The 21,111-nt window shown below is 36.6% G+C and overlaps 2 protein-coding genes across 4 annotated transcripts in view; one reads left to right on the top strand and one right to left on the bottom strand.

Annotated features, from left to right (window-relative positions):
- The window catches only part of LOC124389810 (connector enhancer of kinase suppressor of ras 3-like), a 43,469-nt gene extending 33,602 nt beyond the window's left edge, over positions 1–9,867 (top strand). The window contains exons 15-25 of one of the 3 annotated variants that reach the window (XM_046855311.1): positions 307–349; positions 5,102–5,155; positions 5,377–5,413; positions 5,505–5,674; positions 5,807–5,880; positions 6,226–6,297; positions 6,385–6,446; positions 6,561–6,685; positions 8,107–8,428; positions 8,986–9,176; positions 9,254–9,867. In XM_046855311.1, the coding sequence (XP_046711267.1) occupies positions 307–349; positions 5,102–5,155; positions 5,377–5,413; positions 5,505–5,674; positions 5,807–5,880; positions 6,226–6,297; positions 6,385–6,446; positions 6,561–6,685; positions 8,107–8,428; positions 8,986–9,176; positions 9,254–9,451 (1,348 nt within the window). In that variant the 3' untranslated portion in view covers positions 9,452–9,867. Of the gene's footprint in view, positions 1–306; positions 350–2,478; positions 3,399–3,948; positions 4,540–5,101; positions 5,156–5,376; positions 5,414–5,504; positions 5,675–5,806; positions 5,881–6,225; positions 6,298–6,384; positions 6,447–6,560; positions 6,686–8,106; positions 8,429–8,985; positions 9,177–9,253 lie in introns of those variants that run through there. The other 2 variants (XM_046855313.1, XM_046855316.1) reach the window with 2 other exon arrangements.
- A 253-nt stretch (positions 9,868–10,120) lies between these two features.
- On the bottom strand, positions 10,121–19,223 carry LOC124389812 (calpain-1 catalytic subunit-like). Its single transcript, XM_046855317.1, has 21 exons — positions 19,116–19,223; positions 18,224–18,477; positions 17,823–17,892; positions 17,441–17,559; positions 17,184–17,341; positions 16,925–17,102; positions 16,725–16,796; positions 15,444–15,529; positions 15,223–15,297; positions 14,965–15,125; positions 14,523–14,692; positions 14,414–14,425; positions 14,113–14,321; positions 13,725–13,782; positions 13,374–13,431; positions 13,211–13,275; positions 12,943–13,011; positions 11,517–11,595; positions 11,232–11,348; positions 10,991–11,043; positions 10,121–10,877 (listed from the first exon to the last, which is right to left on the bottom strand). The coding sequence occupies exons 2-21, from the start codon at positions 18,458–18,460 to the stop codon at positions 10,851–10,853; spliced, it is 2,073 nt and encodes a 690-aa protein (XP_046711273.1). The 5' UTR covers positions 18,461–18,477; positions 19,116–19,223; the 3' UTR covers positions 10,121–10,850.
- Between the last annotated feature and the right edge of the window lie 1,888 nt (positions 19,224–21,111).

Below are 21,111 nucleotides of genomic sequence, written 5' to 3'. Positions count from 1 at the left end.
AATCGTAATTAGCCTTCATATGCAGGGCATGTATATAGATCACTATAATGAAATCCTATAATGTTTTACCATTAGTTATCCTGACAAATTGTCTTGAAATTCAAGTTGTTGTTTCTTTCTTCATTGACACACTTGCCTAAAAAAATAGTTCGGTTTTTTTTTGTGTTTGTATATCTATGTATAGAGCCAACATAAATGTAAAAAAAAAGATGTTTGAAGATAGAAAGAGCGAGAGATGATTCTCATTTTTTAAACCATTTCTATTGTTGCTTATATGTATTGCTTTTTCTGGCCTGTCTTTATTAGGTACAGCACAAGAGCAGTCCGAGCCTGGTCATTCTCTCAAGCGGTAAGAACCTCTGTTTCTCTGTAGTATTAATGATTAGGCATTTCACTTTTCTCCATGAGATACAGATATTTGAGGTATATATTCCTATACCTTAGATATTTTACATGATATGTAAATTTTTCATCAAAAACAGATATATATTGATGGAAAATAATATTGCTTTTCATTTTCTCCTCACCTTTTCAGTAAAGACACTTACCAAAATTCTCAATACTCAAAACAATTCTATATCCTAATCTACGTATTCTGTTGTAAATAACATACATTACTTACAAATTTCTCACAGTTTTAGAATGGGAATATTTCAAGTGTTTTTGAGTGAAAAGCTTTGAGAGCATGGCAGGTGTTGATCTCAAATTTCTTATGTGTGACATTTACATTTAACACAAGACCTTCTCAATTGCTTTCCCACGGTTCCCTCACCACTTTGACCCACTCGGTTACTCTCCAACACAGTATACTGTGTCTGCCATGGGATATGAATTGAATTGCATATAGATTCAGAGTGTTAAGCCTTCTTTCCAAGCACAGCTAATATCCTAGTCAGGATATAATTTTACTATAGAAGAGTGACTGTTCTTGTGCAATATGATCACTATCATGATCCATCTTTGTATTAGGTCATTTGTGCACAGTTTGAGGATATGTGTTATAGTTTAATTTCTTTATATTAATTGTCCTTTAGAGCACTCTGAGAAGTAATATGTAAATATCAAGAATTTACTAGAATATATAAAGCTATGTGGCCCATAAATTACCATAAACAGTGGCTCATTGGCATATAGGAAGCCTATATAAGAATATAAGACTAGAGAGTACCATGAAACACTGCAACATATATGCCTGATATCTCTAGTTCAGCTTTAGGCACATATATGGATAGACAAAGTGTGGCCTCTCTGCATTTTGTCCTGGAGCAAAAAAAACACTTAATAATTACCATGATTGGACTATTTTGCATTTTTTTCTGCATATTTTGCAATCCAACTTCCCATGAAATCCACCAAAGCCAGTATGGGGAAGTGAATGATGAACATTTTTTGAACATGTAAATTCAAGTGCATGAGCATCGTCACGAAGATGGACAGTGGTTAAAAACAGGCACGAGGCAAAAGGCACATGGAATGGGTCATTTGATTAGCTTGTGTCCAGCGTAATTGTGCAAGTGTTTTTACTTCTCATTATGATACTTAAAAAGAAGATTAAGAAAGATGTGACATTGTTATCATCAGCATTCAGTCATTTTCATAGCATATGTGCAAACATTGTCAGCACTGTTTTGGCTACAGCTCCAACAGTCTGCTGATAAGAATTTTTAAAGAATGTAAATAAAGTGCGCTTCAGTTCAGTGAGGCATGAAGATTTTGAGACATGGTCTTTAACAAAGCTGCCTTTTTAGAATATTTTATTATCTTAGTAACTGCTTAGTCCTGCTTAGGATTGCAAACGGATCTCAAATGGTATCAGGAACATTGGGTGTGAGACAGGAATACACCTGACTGGGATGTCAGATTATCACAAGGCACCATGCATTCACATTTATATACTGATTTAGTGTGGTCAACATATTGCCCTTTTCCGAAGACCCAAAGAAAACTCGTATGGGGATATGGGGATAAGGGGAGAGCATAGAAAAGAAACTCCATGCAGACAGTAATCCGAGCTCAGGACTGAACCACGAACGATGTGATGGGGCAACACAGTTCACCAATTTCCTGCTTAATTTGGTGTAAGATGGTGTATTGGTGAAAAATGAATGGTCATGTAATACAATAAGTCGGCTTTTGAATTGCTGTTCTCATTTAAGGATTATTGATGGCAATATAATATATTTGAATGTGTATATACAGTAATCTCCGCTTTACCACGGTTTGAATCTCGTGCCCCCAATTTATCGCGGAATTGCATTTGCCACATAACAAATTTGTTTAGCTGATTTTCCCGGTCTCTCACGGATAGCACAATAGACCAAAACACTTACAGGGAATTGTTTTGTTAAAGTTTTATGTTAAAATAATGAAATTTATTAATAGAAATATTATTTTTAATTATAAAACAATTTTTAATTATAAAAAATTTAAATTACAGTAGAGTACTGTATGCATAAAAAAGCATTTTTTGGGTGGCCTCCGTTTATTGTGGTTTTTCGTTTATCGCGGCCAGTTTTGGAGCGTAACCAACACGATAAACGGTGGAATTACTGTCGTATTTTTATCAATAAGTTACCACACTAGGGATATTTGAATTTATCCTAAAGTATCAGTACTTACAATACTGGTGTTGGAAAAAGTGTTTAATATTTATATTTGCTTTACATGAATAGGAACTAATTGTTCTCACTGGGTCTCCATTCATAATACAAACAAATGAGCATTCTGTCTCTCAGTATTGTGTTTTTGGATCACTGCATCATCTGTACTTTCAAAAAATAGATTTATTTATTTTTTAAAGTAGGACAGGTAAGCCATCAAAAAAGAATGAATGACATTCTCTTGTTTTTCCCAAAAAGCAGAAGAAAGGTAGTTTGAAAAACGGAATATTCAAATATGTTTTAAAGATATGTAGCCAAAAGAGAAGTGCAATCTATTGTAGTGTATATGACTAATGATGGCTTTAAAAAAAATGTGTATTGGTATCGACGATACTGGTACTGAAAGTACTTAATATCGAAAAGAAAGTAAGAAGTATCACCCATCCCTGTGCCACCCTTTTGCCTTTATTCCTCTGGCCAACTTCAGCTTTTTCCCTCCTTAAAAACAACAGCTCTAGCGACACTCCGTGGCTAACCACGGAACTACAGTTCTAAAGTGAGCAGCTTTAAATGGCAGGTCACGTGAATGGCTCGAGAACTTGGAAGGCCATTCGTGTTATGTAACACTTTCTTTTATTTTATTATAACAAAACAAATACAACAGTTATCGTGTAATCTCTTTCTTCAATCCCAGTGGTTGATATGCTCTGTAAATTCCTCCGCCGTCTCCAGAATATTTTTGTTTTCAAAAAAGAGGGTTTAAACCCAAAACTGCGATCAGTGAAAACCCAAATCAAGGTAGGCTTCATTCTGGTTAGGAAGTTACTTGAAAACGAGAAAAGGAAAAAACAAGGATGAATCCTATTTGGTGTGCGAGATAACGCTGATTGGAAACATGGCGCTTTTTGAAAGCCGCACGCTGAAAACAAAGCCGTTCACTTTCACAGTTCCTCTTTTTTCCGTCAAAAAAAGGGGGGTTAAATGTCAGTCACACACCTGTAGATATCGAATGACTAAGGAAATGCGCGCTTGTGTGTAACGCTGGGCGGGTTTTTTTGTCTGTAACCACATTAATGTGATAGTAAGTAACGCACATCCTCCTCATTGTGCATGGTGGCGGTGTGGCTGAGCGGCGCGTGCTTGTTTCCATGAAGTTCTTGTGAACATAAACCCAGGCCAGAACAACAACAATTTGGACCTTTCAGTATTTGTTGTTTTTTTGCGTAACGCATCAGGAGAACTTTTCACAAGTGGGTTTGTGACACTTCATGCCTCTAGAGGAGAATGTTTCATAGAGACAAACCTGAATCCTGTAGAGGTAAGTGTGCAGTCAGCAAAGGGGTGGTGGTGAGGAGCTGTTGGTTGGACTTATGTAACCTGTGTATACTTTATGGTATACTGTACAATGCACAGAAAAAAAATCTGTTTTATTCAATATTATACTTCACATTATTTGGAATTGTATTGCCAGTTGAATATTGTCCTTGTCCCCCTGTGATAGTTTGTACTTCTGCAACTGGCAGCTCAGTGTTAAAAAAAGAATCTATTGTTAGTAAGACTGATACCTTGTTTTTTTTTTTTTTTTGGGAACATTGGTAATTTCTGTGTGCTTGTAAAATCATCATGGACATTATTTACTGGTACTTGGTTAAACGAATATGAGCGTGACATACATTTTTCCAAATTTTATAGTCCCATATATATTTGTAATTTGTTCTCTTCAGAATCGTTTCATTCTGATTGGAAGTGCTCTAAACCTTCGAACTGAATTTATACGTTGCATCAAAAGGAGGAACTGAAACGAGTTGAGGAAATTGAGTAATAACACCTCCTTCCAGTAGCATTAATAAATGCAGACTTTAAAGCCTGTTAGGCTGTAGCGGTTTCACACGTTTGCCTTTTCGTTAATATGTCACAATCTACTCTTCAAGAACCCAAGGTAGGGTTTATTTTCATTGCTCCCATGTCATAACTTATGCAAATTTCAGTGTTCCTAATGTACCTACGTTGGGAACAGTTGTAGGAAAAGAATGAGAACCAGTTCGAAAGGTCTTAGGTTCGGCTTGGGAAACACTTTCTTAAATATCAGTGTTTAAAAGTAAATGTGCATGTTTGGGAAGTAGGCTTAGTCACCATGATCATTGTAAAACTGAATGACGTATGACACGCCTTTTTAAAAAGAAATCTGCTTATAGGTTTAGACTTCAGCTTGGTTCTAATTTTAAGGCGACATAAGCGAGCAAAAACAACAACAACAACCAAAAAGCTTAATCAATCCTACTTTAGTGTAGCTTTCATGTGGTGCATTTCTTTCAGTGCAGCTTTTCTCTCTGTGTGTGATGTCACTTCCCACCACTTCCCTGAGAAAAGCATGTTTGTGGTTTCAGCTGCGTTTCACATTTCACTTCTTTAGTTTGTGTATTACACTTATAGACTGGTTGTTTTTGAGATTCTGTGATTTATTTGTTGAGTTAAGTTGCTGAATGTGATTTATGTTCCAGGCCTCTTTTCCCATCTCACTAACCCCTCGAACAGATGTTGATGAATACAACCCTGTAAGTACACTAACAGTCTTCATATCCTCATGTCTTGTTTAGCATTTTCTTAATACCAGGCATCAATAGATGAAAATACACTTAGAACCAATAAGTCTATCAAATCATGAAGGTGTTTCCTTCGTTGTTCTGATGACATATAATTTATATATTAATATCTCCTTTCGATACATTAATATTGAAATAATGCCGGCCTTTTGAATGTGTGCATCTATTTGTAGGTGTCCCTCCGACACAAGTCTAAGAGGAAGACTCGAGGTAGGCAAGGAATCACTGGTTGCCAAACCTGCACAATTACTCAATATTGATGTAGAAAAAAACGGTGTCTAAAGTGATTTGTTTTGAACAGACAATGCAACAATGAGCAGAAGGAGGGTTTCCGTGAAGGACCTGGACCCAGTGGACCACCAGGGTTGGCTCTACAGGAAGAACGATGGGAAAGGGTTCCTGGGCATTAAGTGGAAGAAGTACTGGTTTGTTCTGAAGAAAACCTCACTTTATTGGTACCACAACCAAATTGTGAGTGCACCCACTAACATAACTCAACTTCACTACATGTTCATAATATTACAAACTATTTTTTTTCCTTTATTTCCTCAGATTAAAAGCTTTATATACAGTATGTTATATATATTTTCCTCTGTTTCATAGGCTGATAAAGCAGAGGGTTACATTAACCTGACTGATTTTCTGATTGACCGGGCAATGGAGTGCAAAAAAAAATAGTGAGTATCTTTTATTGTCGTTTGTGTCCTTGTTATCAAATTAACAGGAAATGTATACAGTAAATGCTCATTTTCAGGCTCTTAAATTTCTTAAGGCTCTGATCTAGTGACATGAAAGATTTAAGTTTCGGAACATAAGCATCCTAGTTAGAATCAGGCCTTGCCTGCTGGTTTTTAAGTTGTAATTTGTAATGAATAAAATCCTAATGATTTAATGATGGTGATTGATGGTTATTAATGGAGAAAGACAGCTGCTAAATGGCTCCACAGACTTACTAAAATAAAGAGGACGTGTCATGCCACATCAGTCATTTTCTGTAACACTGTTTTGTGTTTTTACTCCAGTGCTATAAAAGCATGCCACCCAAAGGTCAGAATTTTCTACTTTGCTGCTGAGAGTCATGAGGAGATGAACATGTAAGGTTGCTGACAATACATTTGAATTAAGCACTTTATTTTAACATGACCTTTAGTAAGAGCTTCCTGCCCTGCTGTGTCTTTCAGATGGCTGAATAAGCTCGGGCTTGCATCCATAAAGTATGAATTCACAGAGAACCATCAGGCTGGTAAGTCCTCATGTGACTATGACTCAAATTGCTGAGCATGCTCCATCAAGTTCCAGCTCTGAAGTTGTAACTTAATATATGTGTATTTTGTGTTTGTGTTTGTGGGAACCTTAGAATGCTATAGTGAATCTAGTGATCATGAGGAGGCTGAGTCCACTGAGGCACCCCCTCCACCCTACTCTGAGCTGCTGAACCAACACTCGCACAATGTGAACAGTCCACCAGAAACTGGACTGCCGGTGAGTTCGACTTTTTGCATAGTTCTCTATGCTTTGTAGAAACTTAATCGATTTAAGTAAACAGCAAAGGCCATGACTTTAAGTAAGAGATGTTTCATACTTTTTTTCTGTTTCAAAGTGTGTCATTGCAAGACATAATGCAATGGCTGCTATGACCAACATAGTGGGTGGAGTGATATTTTTTCCACTACACTAACAGGAACAAATGGATAGATGTTATTGCACTCATTCAAATTTGAATTCTAATTCATTGGGACTTGTATGGTAGACAGTCTACACAAACTGCTAGGATTAAGTGTAATAAAAAATTTTGAATCCTTCTGGAAGGAGATGCATATTTATCATTTAAGGAAGAAGTCTTTAAGTGTTATCATATTATAACAGCCAGTAAGTGGTGATCAGGACCATTGAGAGAAAAGAGAGAGGACTTGTAAGGAAATGACTGCTTAGAGCTATTTTTAAAGTATGTGACTCCAGGAAGTGATACCACTAATGTTTTCATGGAAGTTCCATAACAACTATAAACGATTGTAAAGAATGACTTGTTTGCAAATAACTTGCAATATAGTATTATACTACTTTACCGTGGTATAATTGAAATAAAACATTTTGTGACATTATTGTAATAATAATAATAATTATTATTATTATTATTCAACTTTGGGCTGATAACAGCATCACATGACCCCATCAGGAATTAGTTTAATAGCTAACAGTCTGCAATAGAACCATAAAATATAATGTATATCCAGGTGCTTGACTTTGACCTCAAATACTAAATATAATCTCACGAATGAAAAGCTCCATCAATATCCTAAGTGGGAATCACTTCAACCTTTAAATGCCAGGAAACATTGTGTAGATCTTAGTAATGTGATGAATCTGTTAGTTTTCCCCTATTTGACTATTAATTGCGAAGAACAGGGTTTCAGGTTCAATTGCGTTTGCCATACAGGTATCCTTTGTAGCATAGTGAGTGTTATTGTCACCTTTACAGCTTCAGGGTCCGCAGTTTGATCCTGAGCTTAGGCCATTGTTTTTGGAATTTTCTTCCCCTGTTTTCCTTTCATGTCCCAAAAACATGTTCGGAGTTAGATTTAATACAGAAAATTTACCCTAGGTATGAACAAGTCCGGTTCCCTGTGATGGACAAACAACCATTTTTTTTGCTGTATTCCTGCCGCCAACCTGTTCTTGCGTGTCACCAAGGGCCTTTAAAGGATTAAGCAGTTATGTGTCTTTCCCTTTCAAAAAACTCCCCTTTCTTTCACATTTTACCTCATTCTATCTTTCCATACTCTGAAACGAAGCTTTTTATAAATGCAGCCATTAAAACTGACACATTATTGCTCACACACACACACACACACACACGTCATAATGCAATGGGCAGGGTTAACAGTATGTTCCCCATTTTTTAGGAGAGTCTTCCTCCTCCATACTCATCGCCTGTGCCCAGTGAGGTTTCGCCATCCTCTCCAGTAAGCACTATGACATCTCAAAGCTCCATGTCCTCTCTGGCCAAACAGCGCCAGTCCTGGCTCGACCTTGTCTCCCAGGCTGGACCTACTACTACAGACAACGTGGTGTCCATTGCTCAGGTTCACACACAAGGAGACAAAGCAGAAGAAGTACCACACTGCAGTGTTGCTGCTATACTGGGTCAGGAACCCAGCACCAGTGTAGAGCTCACAAAGCAAACTTCAGTTCATTCCGGATACAACCTGAGTACACAAAACTCCAGTAAGCATAATTAATGATTATATATGCTCATGCACAAGCCAGCCATGACATTCCTGAATGCTCATGGTGAATTTATTTTTGCAAATTTTGTGTGTGAGAGAGAGAGAGAGAGAGAGAGAGAGAGAGAAATACTGCAGACTATTAACTGGTCGAAGATAATAATCTTGATGGTGTAAAGACCTGATATCGTCATATTATTTTGGTTTAATTTTATGTCCTTTACCTTCATTCATTTTCACTAATAGCAAAATAATCATTTAAACTCTACCCTGAAATTGTGTACTCTTTTGTTGTAATATTTTACTACTATTGGTCCTTCTCTAGAAACAGACATCTAGTAACCATCAGACGTTAATGTTCAGATTCATTCACACGCCAGTGGTCAAAATACAAGAATAAGTTTGGTTTAGCTATTAAGCGCTGTGGTGCTGTGCAGAAAAACACTGTTAGTGTTACTATAAATGTTTACTGACATGACACTCGAATCTTCAATGAGTTGTTTGGCTTAAATAAATCTAAACATTCTTTTTTTTGTTGTTTTTGGATTTGATTTAAAGAGAGTGAGGAAAGCAGTAATGATGAGATGGAGAAATTGTACAATGATCTAAAGAGGGCAAGCCTTTCTCCAATGGGTGAGCGGAGGCCGTCATCAAAGCGAGAATTCAGAGCTTCCTTTATAAAACGCTGCAAAAACCACAGAGTCAATGAGAAATTACATCTCGTCCGAGCACTCAGAAGCACACTGAAGGTTAGCATCTTATCAGATATGAATCATCTCATTTTAGTTTCAAAATTACATAAGTGTGATCTTTGTCTTGGCTCTAGGCTAAAGAGGCGGATTTGCTGACTCTGGATCAGGTACTGGCTGACCCCGTGCTCACAGCCAGTAAATTCCGACAGTGGAAAGTGTCAAACACGGTTTTGATACAGGAAATGCATGCAAGAAATCCTCCTCAGACCGACTCCACAGAAGCCTCTGATTTAGCAGCTGCTGTTCCCCCTTTAACAGAAACTTGTCTTTAGACAGACAACAAAAACGCAAACATGGTTCGGAAGAATGAGCAGGCCACAATGGACCCAAGTCAGAAACGTTTCCCAATTTGACACATGCAAAGCACGTAGTTTAAAAAATGGAATGACTTGGCACATTAACTATTTTATCTATTTTGGTTTACTGTTGTTTAGAACCATTAGTGTCTCGCACCAGTGCTGGAGCATCTGCTACTACTGTTGTTAGGTCATACCGGAGAAGTGTTTTTATTATCTCCTGATAGGACAAAATCCTGAATTGTTTTTTTTATTATTATTATTTTATTTTTTTTAAAGCATGTACAGTTTTAAAATGTGTTTTTTGTAAATTTTTGCTCACATTCACTTTGGCATAAATTGTATATTTCCATTTTAGTGAAATAAGAATAAACACATGCTTAAAGTGAAAAGTTTTGGGGTTTTTTGCCTTTAATATTCAGACTTTGCTATGGTCCGATGTTTCATTTTCAGTTGCTTTTGGATATTCATGCCTCATGTTTCCACTGGTGCAAGCACTTTGATTTTCAATCTACACTCTATACCTCATAATAACAAAGCAAACAACACATTTGTATTAATGTTGCAAATATATTAAAAAGAAAAGGTTGTATAACCCTGACATAAGCATTCAGACCCATTGCTACAAAGGAAACACCACAATTCTTAGGATTATCTAAGATTTTATTCATGTCATGTCCTCACCTTTTAAAAGGTAGCTAATAATAAGAAAAATGAATAAAAGGATCTACTGAGGAAAGCATGCACTCCATCCTATAGTGAATTTCTACATCAAAATTAGTAAGGTGTTTCCCCATCTCTATAACCTATATATCTACTCTTAAGTAAGCAAATCAACAGCAAGCATATAGATAAAGTGTACATTAAAATGCTTTAGTTTATAGTTGATTTAAAAAAAAAAAAAAAAAGGATAGAGTTGGTTGTTGAAAGCCATGAAAGGGCGTGTTTGATTCCATTATATTTCCACTAGGTGGCAGACTCATGCTGTGAGGAATCAGTACATGTAGAAGTTGTAGAGTTGTGGTCTGAACTTTACAATTAATTATGTACTTGAAAGTTGTCAGCATTGCTTGGGCTTGTATTTTATTTGCATAAGAAACATTGAGATTTGCTGTTGGCAGACAGGTTAGCAATCACTGACTAGATAAAGTTTGCTAAAGTAATTTGACACAAGTGCAAGTAAAAACAAACCAGAGTAGTGTTCATTAATCTCTGCCACACATGCATCAGAAGTAGGAATGTGGATGTGCTAAGACATGTTTTTGCGTGTCTCTTTATATAAGAAAAAGCTTTTTAATGATTAAAAAAATAAACAAACAAAAAAAAGTAGATGCTGTAATCCGCTGGAGTGTGCCATATTGTTCTCATCTCTTCTTCAGGAGTACATAGTAAGATGCAGCCACTAAAACACATTTCATGTAGCAGGAAAGAGATTATTAATGACAATCACAGAGTTGGAAATTTCACCTCAAAATCATTCATGAATATTAACACTGATTCATTAAAAGGACATACCTCATGCTCTTTGAGGAGCATATATTGTCTGGCAGCAAGTTTTTTGAATATTTCTATTACACAGAGAAAACAATATGCAATGTTTGTTAGGTTTGTTTGCTTAAGAAATAATAAAACATGTATGATTAGGAAAGTGTACTAAATTGATTTTTGGTTCCTTTTTCGATAGATGTATAACTGGTCTTTACTCTGATATATAAAGTATAACAGTGTTAAAAAAAAAAAAAAATTCCAAGCTTACCAGTCATGCAATCTAGACGCAGAGCCAGAAAGATGAATCTCTCCAGAGTGATTCGCCCAGTGGAGTCAGCAAAACGCAGGTTTATCAGTTTCAGCAAAATGTCACCAATACGCAATCCTAAGGGAGCACAAGGAACATGTCATCAATATGCAGGAGTTCCCATGTTTGAAAGTGCTCCTATATGAAATATTTGAGTTATTTATATCAATATAAATAAACCTTCATTAATGCAATAGAGCAAAATCTTTGCAATAACTATTTGAAGAAAAAAACATGAGAATTAACCTATTGCTTCCACTGCGTGCTGAAGCTCTATCAGTGACAGAATGCCATCTCTGTTGGTATCCTCGCGGAAGAAGATTTCCTGTAAAAAATAATAAGGATTTCAAGAATATACCTACCAGTATATTATATATATATATACACACACACTCACATGCCACTTTATTAGGTACACTTTACTAGTACCGTGTTGGACCCCCTTTAGCCTTCAGAACTGCCTTAATCCTTCATGGCATAGATTCAACAAGGTACTGGAAACATTCCTCAGAGATTTTGGTCCATATTGACATGATAGCATCACATCGACTGCACATCCATGATGCGATTCTCCCATTCCACCACATCCCAAAGGTGCTCTATTGGATTGAGATCTGGTGACTGTGGAGGCCATTTGAGTACAGTGAACTCATTGTCATGTTCAAGAAACCAGTCTGAGATGATTCGTGCTTTATGACATGGGTACACTGTGGTCATAAAGGGATGGACATGGTCAGCAACAATACTCAGGTAGGCTGTGGCGTTGACACGATGCTCAACTGGTACTAATGGGCCCAAAGTGTGCCAAGAAAATATTCCCCACACCATTACACCACCACCATCAGCCTGAACCGTTGATACAAGGCAGGATGGATCCATGCTTTCATGTTGTTGACGCCAAATTCTGACTCTACCATCCGAATGTCGCAGCAGAAATTGAGACTCATCAGACCAGGCAACGTTTTTCCAATCTTCTATTGTCCAATTTTGGTGAGCCTGTGTGAATTGTAGCCTCTGTTTCCTGTTCTTAGCTGTCAGGAGTGGCACCGGTGTGGTCTTCTGCTGCTGTAGCCCATCCGCCTCAAGGTTTGACGTGTTGTGCGTTCAGAGATGCTCTTCTGCATACCTCGGTTGTAACGAGTGGTTATTTGAGTTACTGTTGCCTTTCTATCAGCTCGAACCAGTCTGGCCATTCTCCTCTGACCTCTGACATCAACAAGGCATTTGCGCCCACAGAACTGCTGCTCACTGGATATTTTCTCTTTTTTGGACCATTCTCTGTAAACCCTAGAGATGGTTGTGCGTTAATATCCCAGTAGATCAGCAGTTTCTGAAATACTCAGACCAGCCCGTCTGGCACCAACAACCATGCCATGTTCAAAGTCACTTAAATCACCTTTCTTTCCCATTCTGACGCTCGGTCTGAACTGCAGCAGATTGTCTTGACCATGCCTAACATGCCTAAATGCATTGAGTTGCTGCCATGTGATTGGCTGATTAGAAATTTGCGAGTAGTTGGACCTAATAAAGTGGCTGGTGAGTGTGTATGTGTATATATATATATATATATATATATATATATATATATATATATATATATATATATATATATATATTACTGAGAGCTGCAAAGACATTCTGAATAGTTGGTAACCAAAGTCCACCTGTTTACCTTGTACAAATTAATTCTTTTCAACAGGTTGTTGATTTCCTCTGCACTGAGTGTTCCAGTCACTGAGTTCTAAAATATATTACTGTTAAGGAGCAACATGGTCCCACATGCAAGCTAGTTTTGTACAGTTTTAATAAATTCCAACTGACCTTAGCCAAAGAACATACTATTCATTACATTTGTATATGTTTACAGTTGTTTGCAGATGTTTACCCTGCAATAAGGATTATAGGATTATTGGTGAAATGGCTAAAGCGAAATAGGATACATCCATCATAGCAACAATGCTCTGGCAAACATCCAAGCTGAATCCTCCTGTGCTCAGCACACCACCTGAAAGTACAGTTCTTGATCAAGCAAACTGATGTCTGCAAACCAGGTTTACATCAGATATACAAACTAGGTTTGCACCACTAAGACCAGTTGCTCACCTCCAATGTAGTTCTCATTTAGAAATCTCTGAAGCTGCTCTGCGTTCATTTCCTGATACTAGAACAATATAAGAAATATAACAAACTTTCAGATATCTTTTTAGATACTTGAAAATATTTGAGATATATGTCAATTTTATTATTTATTATTATTATTAACCTTTTATTTAAAAAAAAAAGTACCGGTAAGATTTTATTTTCATTTTTGTGATATTTAATTTATCATTAAAGTCATATTTCATGTCCATATTTTGATTCTTTAATTTTGTATAAATTTGCATCATACAAATCTAAATCCACAATTCAAACTTTAAAAAAAAATACAAATAAAATTTTAAATAGTATAGTTACATGTTCAGATATTTGACGCATCACTTTCCCATCAGAGTCGAGTGTCGTAAAGTGTTCACTACAGGAAAAAAAAATTGGTTAGGAATGATTCATCCAAAATGAAAGCAATTTTATGTTCCAAAAGCCTCTCATTAAAGTTTACATTTGCATTTTGTAGATTAATTTATTATCCAGAGCAACTCATTGTGATCTCATATTTCTACAGTTGAGTAGTTAAGGCTTAAGGACCTTGCTCAAGGGTCTAGCGGTGGCAGGTTGTTTGTGTGGGAATTTGAATTTTCGCAACAGAAGTTCAACATATTAAACTCTGAGCTCACCATATTCATAAAATTTCATAACAATTGGTCAACAACTGAACAATATAAAATTTTCACTGTATTTCACATACCCTGTGTGGGTTTCTGTCTTTGAACAGAAGCCCAGGATGAAGGAGGCTGTTTTATTGGGCCTAGATGTATATGGCACAATGACATATTCTCCTGGATCCAGTTTTACATAGTCTGTAATTTCACGTGGATTAAACAGGGATTTAGAATCTTTGGTGGCATGCACCAGATTACTGTAGGAAGATATGGATCCCCTTCTAGAATCTATCATCTGCAGGAGAAGAGAAAATATACAAATATATACTGATACTGTATTATTAGCCAGAGTTATATTATTAGCAGACTACCATAAAATCACTGTACCTCTGTTGTTCTCTGAAAAAAAGAAAAACGAAAAGAAAAATTTGAGAACACAGACATTGAAAGGACAATCATAAAAAAAATTAATAAAATGTTTACAATTCTCACTAGCCTTGAAAATGCTGAAACCAAGGGGAAGGTTTCTGGTAAGACGTCTGTTTCTCTGATCAGGTATTTGCATAAGAGACACAAGCATATTTGGCCCTTGGCTTGTTGCTGGTTCACAGGCCTTGTTTATATCTGTGATCTTGACCAGAAACTGAGGGTTGGACCAGAAAGTGTCTAAACAGATTACAATGATAAAAATGTTACTTATAAATGTGTCACATCTTCTACACAAACATACTTCTAAAATACTAAACAAAGCTGTGCCTTTTGAACAAGTTTTACTATATAGCTAGCTAGCTTACATGAGCTTTCCATTTAGTGAAATTAAATACAAATATACAGTTTACATTTAACTGCCTTTTTTTAAAAACTTTACTGGGTTGGTTTTAAACATTTACAGCTTTTAAGCATAATGATTTGTCAGGAAGACAGCATATAGTAATTACCTTTATACGCCATGCAGCCACCAGCTGAGCTGCCTGCTAGCCAGCGACCTTCATGCATTACTAGGTTCCAGTGGCTTTCAGAGGAACCATCCAGAAATGCACCTGAGTAATTGCAGATATCCAACTGACAGTAGCACTTGCAGAAATCCTCCATAGACATCCTCAAATCAAAATAAAGGCACATATTAAAATCCAGCATGCAGTGTTTTGTTTTGTGTATAAAAAAAAGAGTTTAAAAATATTTTTTGTGTTTCCTACCAGAACTCTCCATCTTCAACAACATTTGTGTACTTTTTGCGCTCTTCCTCACTAATGGTCATCCATGTTTGTGATCTAAATGCGTAACAGAGAGCAAATAGGTCGTGAGTTAATGATTTGAAACTATGGAAATATTTGACATGCCATATTGAATTATAATTACACTGTTCTATTGTTAACTATTTGAAGCAGAGAATTTTTTTTTAATATAACTTTTTTACCTATCACTCCAGTTTCCATTCCATTCTGTGTTCCCCCAAGGGTTGAACAGCCTTACCAGTTGAACCTGATTGCCATTGCTTGTCACCTGTTTGAAACACCCAGGGCATTATCTTTTAAAACCTCAGACTTTTGAAGTTGGTTCAAAGAGTTTAAAAGGTAAATAATAAATAGGGCATTCTTAAATTAAAAAACGAAACAAAGCACATGTTATCTTATTGATGTATTTTGTAAATAAACATTTAAAGGTACTGAGGCATTAAAAATGTCAATGTCTTTAAACTTATAAAATCAAAGAACAAAAAAGAGAAAACAACATAAAATTAAACAATAGAAAAATAATTTGTGATGCACAATAATGCCATATAATCAGTCTGGCTAATTTGAACGTTTCACACTTTAAATAGGCATTATCTTTCATGGGCCCAAAGCAGTTCCAGCATGACAATGACCCTGTGCACAATGCAAGGTCTGTAAAGACAAAGTCTGCCATGGTTGTTGTGGAAGACCCTGAGTGGCCTGCACAGAGCCTTGACCGTAACATATCTGAACTAGTCATGTAGCTACCGGTGGGCCTGGATGGGTCTGGGTCCACCTTAGTCAGGCCCATCTATTTAGGTGCCTCACAAGGTAGCCTATTCATTGATGAGTGAATTCTGTTGCAATAATCAAACTACTCGACCTATAAAAATAAATTGCATTGTTTCTTGATTCTTGTTTGCTACATAATGATGTAGATATGTTTTTGTGAGATATGCTGTAGCGCATTTTGCAGTCAGATTGTGAACAGCCCCTTTCCGCTTAGCTACAGCAGAGATTGCTTTGACTACAGCGAGGCTTTTATACATGCCTTTACATACTAGGGATTTTCTGGCACGTCATAAGCTCATTCTTTGATGAGTCCGTTTTGGACTCTGAGCACCCTAATTCTACAAGTATGAATGAAACTTCCTCTCCCTCCCCCTTCACATGGAGCACATTTCACAAAGGGCCACCAAAGTTTAGCTAAAAACAGAGCAACTTAATAAAGTTTGTGTAAATAAAAGATGTTGTGGGTGGCCACTAGAGGAAGAGAATTCAGAACTTCAGGAGCCATCAATCTCGAGAAGTCACCAAAAACTATCCAACTTCCTTTCAATTTATTTCCTTACTCTCTTTATTCTGTCATTTAGGAGAGAACTTGTGTTCTGATACTTCAGTAGTATTTTTTTTGTTTTAGACCCAAAAGGGGAACCCATCCTCATTTGGGTGAAAACAAAAAAAAAAACATAAAAAAGACATACCATGGTGACCCCTGTGATGGTGTAGGCATGACCTGCCACTAGGCCATTATCCTGCTTTACATTAGACACAGCCTGAAAAAGAGTTAAAGACACTAAGTACAGTATGCAGACATACCTTAAATCCCCTTACAGCCTAATAATATTTCTTAAATGCAATCATGCATAGATGTTCATGTTGCAGTAGTGAATAGTTTATTTACATTTCCAGGTGTACCACAGCCCATCAGTGAATTGGCTATGGCTGCTCGGTGCATCAGATCCCACAAAATTTTGGTGTTCTCATATTTAGGGAATAATGTCATGTGCACACCACCAGTAAAGTCCTTTAGGGCTTCCGATACCCAGCCAAATTTCATGTCTTCATAAGACCCACACACTCTAAAACAAATGTAAACGACACAGATCTTGGGAAATTCATAGCAAGTGCTTATGTCATGGTATTAGCAGATTGAGACTTACTTGGCATATGCCTTTTCCAATAGAGCAGGCCAAAATTCTGGAATTCCAGGACTTTGAGGAGTTTTAGGACTTTGGGGGCGTACAAAAATGAGTTGTCCATCAATGGTTGGCAGCTTGTCATCGATTACAACATCAACCCATTTTCCAAACCTCCAGAACTGTAAGAAAGAATGCAGTTACGATACTGAAAGCAGAGCAAAATATATATCAAATAGAGTGGAACGGTCAATTTAAATATATTTGAGGTAAATACTTGCCCTAAAGTGAAATATTCCTGCATAGTCTTTTTGAAATGACTGTCCAATTGGAAAAATCTTCTGCAGGATAGGCTCATGAAATGTGAGAGCACCAACTGCAGCTAGAAACCAGCAGTTTCCTTAAGGAAACACATAAAGTAAAAAACACATTTACTAACCCACTGGGGTTTAATGTATCATTGCATGGTATTTTATTTTGAGAGGTTTGTTTATATCTCTAACAGTTAAAGTAAAAAAAGTATTTAAAATGATTTTAAATAGAATCTCTATTAACATCAAAGATAGAAAAAAGATCAAAGATAAAAAAAATATCACTGATCAAAAGATGTCTACACTACAATGTGCACAAGCCTACAAATGGCACGCATTAATGAAATCTTACCCACTGCTCCCTGGGCAAAGTCAAACCTGGACACACCATCAACAATCAGATATGGATTTGAAACTAGTTGCTGAAATGAAAGCCAAACAACTAATTAACTAAATATTTATAGCAGCAGGTATCCAAAAATATCTTGAGAAGTTCCACATAACCTAACATATAGTCATATACTGTAATAATATTAACATATTACATGTTTATATATAATATAAGATATGAACATATAACAAGGGCCATATAATGTAAATACCAAAATCTGCAAGAAAGAGTGTAGTCAGTTATAGTAATTATTATTATTATTATTGTTGTTGTTTATTATTATAATTTTTTGCAGAACAGATATCAGTACAATTCTATAACTTTCACAGTTTCCCCAGAGAAAACAGCTTTTGCTGAAATACCGTTGGCCTCATCCATTCCACTTTAGCCAAATACTCAGGTTCTAACAAATTTTCTCCAATGGAACTGTTGTCAGGTGGGAACATGTCATCAATATATGTTTTTCTTCTAATTAAGAAATACTGGTGCAGCAACTCATAATCCTGGTCCAGGAATTTCTCAGGATTCTTAAGCGTGCCCAAACCATTGCTTTCCTGGCGCTCCTTTAAGATATCCAGACATACACCAGGAGCAAACATCTTAAGATGTGTTTGATCTGTTTAAAAAATTAAATAAATGGTTAATATATGCACTTTACATTTTCGAATGAACCACAAACAGAAAGCTGCTGACTCATCAAGAACAAAAAACAAATGAATAGCAAAAATGCAGCCTAAAGAATAAATGCTTTTGAACATGACATGTTGCAGCAATGCTACCACTACTTGCTAAGTAGAGGAGGGGTGAACAAAAAGAGGAGAAGCTAAATGTATACAAGAGAACTCACTGCAAAACAGTTTGAATAAGTGAGCTTCCACTACAAGTTTGTTCCTGGTGCTAAATTGTATGCCTGAAAAACTTGGTGGTGGAGGCATAAAGACAAGCCTTTATCCGAGTTTAATATGGAATTACTTATTTCAGTGACTACGAAACGAGAAGCACTAAGAAGTTCTATATGCAGAAGACAAAACGCTTTTATTAAAATCATAATAAAAATTTCAGTAAGTGGCAATAAAATGCAATACAAATATAAATGCAACCTAATTTGTCACTCACAAGTAAAAGAAAAGCATGTGTGTGCATATATTTAGATGTTAAAGACTAGCATTTAAAAGTTCATCTTCATCCTGCTTCAGACTAAAACTAGCAAACATTTATAAATTTCAAAAAATACTTTAAAATTTTTTATTTTACCTTAATGAGAGTTGACAGGTGGTAGTGAGATCTCACACTGAAAAAGTCTAACCTCGCATTTTGCTGGTGTGTCTTATAACATTTTTGTTTGCCTCGGGTGTTTTAAGGGTTGGGTTCAATGCTCCACCTATCTGCATATTTACCTGAGAATAACATGGCTTTAAACCAAAGGGTGCTTTAGGTGAAATCAACAAGAAGGGGCATGTCTAAATTTATAGGACACTGTCTACATGCAAAAGGTTACAGGAATGGATCTAAAAATGGAGAATCTTTTTCACATTGCAAAATGCCTCCTGGAGTTATTGTATTACCCAAAGTGCAAACAAATCTGTATTATGCGCATTACAAACCTGTAAATATTAAAGAAGGAAAAATAAAAAAGCAATAAATTGTGTAACCTTTAAAAACTATTATGTGGAGCAGTAGCAGTAGTAGCTGTAGCTGTGTATTTAGAGCTTTCTTTCATCTCTTTATTTAACACTTTATCTTGGTCAGAGTAGCTGAATAACCGGAATGTGTGACGCTAGTCAGGAATACAGTCAGGATGGGTGAATAGGGGCACTACGTTTTAACATGCACACATTCTTTTGTACTATTTACAGTTTAGCATACACAATACTACTAATGACATGTTCTTGGGATGTAAGACAAAACCAAGGAACCCATAGAAAACCCACACTTACCAGAGAGTACATTTACTGAAACTCCACATTGACAATAGCTTAAGTTAATGATTAAACTGAATTACTCTGGAGCAGTAACACTACACTCTACATCACCATTCCACAGTAAAATGTATCAAATAAAATACAGCAAACATAAAATTAGAGGCTATTAGATTTAAATGTGTGATTTTCAGTGTACAAAGTATTTCAAATAAATACCCTTTCCATGCAAGCCATTTTTCCCTGAGACTTGCTCATTGGATTCTTGCTGGGATATATTTTCCTAATTTGTGGTTGATTACATTTAAACCCCTTCTTCAAATTGTTATTTATATTGTTCTTCAATATCTCATGTGGATGATTGGGCAACTACTGCAGAAGTGAAAAAGGAGACAGCTAAGAAGGTACTTGGTGTGATATCTGGAAATAAAAAGGAAGACAAAGAGACATTGTGATGGAATGAGAAAGTGAAGGAAAGCATAAGGAGAAAGAGGTTGGCAAAACAGAATTGGGTTTCGCAGATAGATGAGAAAAGTAGGCAGGAGTTCAAGGAGATGCAGCAGCAGTTAAAGATGGATGTGGTGAAAGCCAAGGAAAAGGCATTTAATGATCTGTATGAGAAGTTGGACTCTAAGGAAGGAGGAAAAGGATTTGTGCTGATTGGCGAGGCAGAGGGACCGAGCTGGAAAGGATTTGCTGCAAGTTAGAGCAATAAAAAAATCTGCTGTAGATGGAAATGTGTTGACTAGTGAGGAGAGTGTGTTGAGAAGATGGAGGGAGTATTTTGAGCAGCTGATGAATGAAAAAAATGAGAGCGAGAGAAGGTTGAATCATGTGGAGATGATGAAGCAGGAAGTTGATAGTTTTTGTAAGGAGAACGCGAGAGCAGCGATTAAGAGGATGAAGAGTGGAAAGTTGGTTGGCCCAGATGACATACCAGTAGAAGCATGGAGATGTTTAGGAGAGCTGGCAGTAGAGTTTTTAAACAGATTGTTTAACAAGATTTTGAAAGGTGAGAGGATGCCTGAGGAATGGAGAAGGAGTTTGCTAGTACCTGTTTTTAAGAATAAGGGAGATGTGCAGACCTGCAGTAACTACAGGGGAATTAAGTTGATCAGTCACACCATGAAGTTATGGGAAAGAGTAGTGGAAGCCAGGCTGAGAGAAGAGGAGACCATCTGTGAGCAGCAGTATGGTTTCATGTCGAGGAAGAGCACCACAGATGCCTTATTTGCTTTGAGAATGTTGATGCTGAAGTATAGAGAAGGTCAGAAGAAGTTGTATTGTGTGTTTGTGAATCTATAGAAAGCGTATGACAGGGTGTCTTTGTG

This window comes from Silurus meridionalis, chromosome 8, assembly GCF_014805685.1.
Source record: "Silurus meridionalis isolate SWU-2019-XX chromosome 8, ASM1480568v1, whole genome shotgun sequence".
Lineage (NCBI taxonomy): Eukaryota > Metazoa > Chordata > Actinopteri > Siluriformes > Siluridae > Silurus > Silurus meridionalis.
The sequence above is the reverse complement of the archived record's forward strand: the minus strand, read 5'-3'. Positions and strand labels throughout refer to the sequence as shown.